Source organism: Montipora foliosa, chromosome 11, assembly GCF_036669935.1.
Source record: "Montipora foliosa isolate CH-2021 chromosome 11, ASM3666993v2, whole genome shotgun sequence".
NCBI classification, from domain to species: Eukaryota; Metazoa; Cnidaria; class Anthozoa; order Scleractinia; family Acroporidae; genus Montipora; species Montipora foliosa.
This window is the reverse complement of record NC_090879.1, coordinates 39,446,046-39,451,045: the sequence shown is the minus strand read 5'-3', so window position 1 is coordinate 39,451,045 and position 5,000 is coordinate 39,446,046. Positions and strand designations below refer to the sequence as shown.

The window sequence follows — 5,000 nt, the reverse complement described above, 5'->3', positions numbered from 1 at the left end:
TACTCTATTTATGAGTCAATGAGTTAGTGCAGTTAACCAAACCATAAAATGAAAGCTAAAATTTCAGAGAGTGCTTAGGCCTAATCACTGAAACGAGGGCTTAGGCTTAATCAATAAATTATTGCTGTATTGACTGTGAGTCTCATTGACTCATGATTTATGACTCATTGATTTATTGACTCATAAAACATGGGACCTCCCGACAACCAGATTGTTGAAATGATTCCTGAAAAAAAATTTGCAATAATGAAATTAACTCATTAATCCGCTTGTCAGAGGAATGCTTGAGCTGTTTTGACTGTAATCCCAGAGAAAAGGTCTATAAACAAATTTCCTTTGCCAGGCCTGAAGGGATGAACTTTTCCTTGCATCATTTTAAGAGGATGGTGACATAAAATTGAAATGCATACTGTTTATTTGTGGAATACTCAGTAGTCCTTCGGTTACTCTCATTCCATTCAACCTCTTTTCTACTTCTTAGAGTGTTTATGCTGTGGATGCTTTCAACTCTTCGTTGGTCATGAGTTGGCTGACTACTGTTTTTGCGAATCAGGAACAACTATACAATTCTCAAACCATGGGCAAAGATAGATATGATGTGATAAAGTAAGCATGATCTTGTTGTTTTTTTGTTTAAATAAAATGACAAGGTAGAAATGGGTCATTTGATAGATGTGAGGCGTTACAAGGAAATTTTTGAGGTCAACAAGCAAGAAACTTTGATGACTCAAAAAACATTGTACGCAAACAAAGAATGCTCATTGCATGACTTTTATAAAAGTAGCTGTGGTACACATATAACAAGGAGGTACCCTTTAAGAACACGAAAAGCATTTATAAATAATAATAGTATTGCAAGATAATATGTTGCAGTTTGAAAATGTGTTGCCTGTTGGAATTTACACCTTGCATGCTGTTGGCCTCAGTAAAGGTCACCTCAGCCTTTTATAACTCTCAAATCAGGTAATTGCAAATTTGTAAATTTTTGAAACTGTAAAATAGTCTATTTTAAGTAAATCAAAAGGACTAACATCTTATGCTTACTTCCTTAATTATGCCCTCAGCCAATAATATCATTTATTGTATTCATAAGGTGGGTTGTAAAGTTAGTTTCCTTCATTCTGAAGAACAATTTTTGCTAAAAATTATGTGACAACAGTATGTAGCTAATGATTATCTTAATTTGCATTCTTCTAAATTCTGCATGCAGTATTATCTCTGATCTTGGAAGTGACATTGGTGTTGACAAATCCATCATCAAACATGGCCTTACAAACGATGAGTACAATGGCCACACAAGGATATCTTGGAAGTATGGCTGTTCAAGTAAGCAAATCCTTGTACAATGAAAGCATTAATTTTTCACGTGTTATTTTGAATTAGTTTTATTTTGCCTATGAATAGGGAATGTTTACAGCAATACACCCTTTCATTACATCTGAATATTTCCAGTACTAGTCTCTGGCAGACCAATTTAGCAGGCTGTTTTCCACACTATCATTTCCTGCATGATTGAATCACCAAAAGATTTAATCAAAATGTCCTCTACCTTGTTTTGTTGGTTGTTGCAACACGTTTTTCTATTCAATTTGTGATGCTGATGTCAGAAACAAGAAGTCCTAAAGAAAGGCCTTGGCCTTGAAGCAGAGCCACATGTGTCAACAGACACTGAGAATTGCTCGGAGACCTGTGAATAAATTAGTTTCTGTTTTTTTTGTTATATTTCTGTAAGTAATTAAGTTTCTGTTTAACCTATTGACCCCTGAGAGTTAGACTTAATAGATGTTACTGTGTCTAACGCCAATAGATTTTACTCGTCAATAGGGGGCGTCCTAAGGGCGTTTGAGGTGTGAATGTGTTAAACATTTTATAGATTAGTTCTTTTAATCTGTCAAATCTGTTAATTAATGAGAATTCAGAGCATTTCTTTCAAACATCACTGGAGCCATCAGATATTAGAAAATGAGACTACAATAGCAGTTTCATACCAAAAGCTCCTATTAATTAAATATTTTACAGCATGATAATCAATGTAAGAGCCTGCCCCCTATCTATACATCATCTCTCAATATTTTTCAATTCAAATGTTATGAAATTGTTTTAGGGGGTTAAAAATGTCGACAATTTTTTTTTGCAAAAAGAAACATTTTGTGCGAAAGAACTCAGCTAAAAGAATATTGATGTTATTACATTTTGACCTCGGATATTGCGTTTCTAGCTTTCTGATTGGTTCACTTAATCTCGGCTATCAGCTCATAATACCGTATGACCTAATATGGAAACTTATTGGCTTAAGGAAATTTCAATAAAACAATAATACATGTATATAGATTTAGCCAAGCCTAAAAGCGGAGCTCCCGGGTTATTTATCTCATTTGCATTCGGTTGAAAACGTTGGTGCTCAAAGACCTATGAAACTAATTAACTTTTCTGGATTTAATTATTTTTAGCAACGTGGCTTAGAATATCTCATTTTAAGGTGATTCCTTGCTTTTGCATTGCGCAACCCTACTGCACATAATTTCGTGCGTCACTGGCATGCACATTAGCTCGTGCACATTGATAAAACGGCAGATTTTCATTGATGCCACACTTAAGGGGGTGGCTCTTAACTACCAAACTGTTGCTGTGGACCTCTTCAAATAGTCATTTCTCGAGTCCCTTTTAACTCTATGGTTATCCCTTTTTGCCAAGTGTGTTCTGGTTCCACTCACAACCACATTAAGTAATTCGCGTGACCAAAACAGAAAATGCCTGAACTCAGCGAGTTAAATATGTTTTTTCACAAAATTTAACGCAACAGTATGAGAACATTCTAACACAAAATCTGTAGCATGGATTTTAAAAATACATATTTCTCAAAAAATTATGATGTCTTTTGGCCCTTCGTTTGATACACGTTTCAAAATATCAGTTCCATTTTTTGTCCAAATAGAAATTCCTTGCTACAGTTTACGAAAAGTGATGGGACGGTTCCCATCCGGTCAAAAAAGTGGCTCTTCCTTTCGTTTCCTGAGAGTTTATTCATGCTTTTCACTGAAACGCACGGTAGAGGATTGGGACTAGTTGCGCATGCGCCTTCTGATTTTAGTGGTGTCAGAATTCTAAAGAGTCACTTCAAAGAACCATCCATGCAACCTTTTTTGTAGGGCTCCTTACTGAAAAGCTTCCTTAGCAACCATCGTCTTTCTGTAGTTAAGTGCCACACCATTAATAAAAGAAGGAATGGCTATGTACGGTGACCCTCATTTTTTGGTTCATATCTTTTGCTGAAAACGGTGTCTTCATGGAATAGTAAAAAAAATCAGCAATCTACGGTCAGTTTTTTGGCAATTTCATAAAATTGTACGGAAGGAGCAATTACGAGTCGAACAACCCACAACTCAAGTTAAATCTGTTTTAGAGTGTAAAGTAATCACAATGGCATTCAAATACATTTTTCAGGTATGTATGTGAATTAAGCATAGAAAGACACCAGGCTCTGCGTTATATCGTTGATTACATTTATAAAGTCGAGCTAAATTTGTCCAACATTGGGGATGCGCGGCAATTGTGGAAGTGGCGTAAGGAGGCACGAAATAGTTCCTCCTTTTTTCACACAAAACATATTCTGTCCTTAGATACAGTTAGGGTAATCGTATCCAAACGAAATTTGGTCAGGGTATTAAGTACCCATCGTAGATTTCTCACATTGTATTTTCCTCCAAACTAATGTTACAATGGCAACGATATTAGGCATTTCTTTGAGTCTTAAAATCAACATATATTGTCTTTTTTGAAGAAACGGGACGGCGAAATCTTTGCATTCTGCGTCACCAGATAATATTAGAAATAATCTCTAAAATATTTAAAATTCAACAAAATCTGTTGGCCAGTTTTTCGCAAAAATCAGTTTTTTTTAAAATATGTCTCTAATGTTTTTTTCCTCTACAGAACTTTTTTAAATTTGAAAGACAAACGTTTTAAATTAATCTAAGCTGAACAGATGCGGTCATTATTGTGACGTAATACGTCACCGTGGCAATGGGAAAGCCCTGTAATAACATTCTTTATTTTGTCTTTAGTTGCACATATCTCAAAAACCAACCTAGTCACCCCATTTTTTAATTGCTGGAAAGTAATCAGAAGTCCAAGGTGGAACTGTCTGCAGAGTTTTAAAAAAATTCTATACAGCAGATTCAGAGCCATCTTAAATCCGTGTTTAAGGTAGCTCTGATTCTGAAGTGTAGAATTTTTTTAAACTTTGCAGTTTCATCTTGGTCTTCTCATCACTTTCCAGCGATAAAAAATGGGTCTCACCGAGTTTGTTTTTGAGATATGAGTAACTAAAGCCGAAATATAGGATGTTTTTGCGGGGCTTTCCCTTTGGCAAGGTAACTTATTACGTCACAGTGATGACCGTATCTTGTTCAGCAATAATCGGTGTTTCATATGGTACCATAACATTGCTGTTACGTGGTACAGTGTGTTGGTCCCCATCTTTCTAAAGAGAGTACCTCTTCAAAGTGTTGAAACTGGTTAGAGCCACCTTAAGTCACTCGAAGGTTTCTTTGACTGAGTTTGTTCTCAAGGCAGAATAGCGTCATTTGCGAGTTTTTATTAAGCCACAGGAGCAATGAGACATGATCCGAATTTGCATACGACTCACGCTCTATTTACCAAAACAATGAACGTACACTAATTGATGCGTGACGGATTGAAATCTCTCGCTTCTCAAAGGCCAACTAATTAAGAGGATGCGCAAACTGAGCTATATAAACAGCAATTCTGCTATCATCAGGGAAAACCGGCTCACATTCACTGAGCATTTAAAGCAACTGACGAAGGAAACCACTTAGATTTCCGAAACCGGTCTTGCTAAATTTCCCGCAACAGTTCTTATCGGAACTCAACGATAGCCATTCCAAACGACGATATCGTTCGAGCCATACTACCAGAAATGAGGGACAGTCAGGCTTCACCTCCAATTTCTCCTATCCAGTCCCCAGTTAAGCGGACAA

General features: G+C 36.3%; 1 protein-coding gene across 1 annotated transcript in view; it reads left to right on the top strand.

Moving 5' to 3' along the window:
• LOC137976305 (uncharacterized) overlaps nucleotides 1-5,000 on the top strand; it is an 11,912-nt gene that overhangs the window by 1,497 nt on the left and 5,415 nt on the right. The window contains exons 2-3 of the mRNA XM_068823603.1: nucleotides 482-606; nucleotides 1,211-1,326. Of these exons, the coding sequence (XP_068679704.1) occupies nucleotides 482-606; nucleotides 1,211-1,326 (241 nt within the window). The remainder of the gene's footprint in view (nucleotides 1-481; nucleotides 607-1,210; nucleotides 1,327-5,000) is intronic.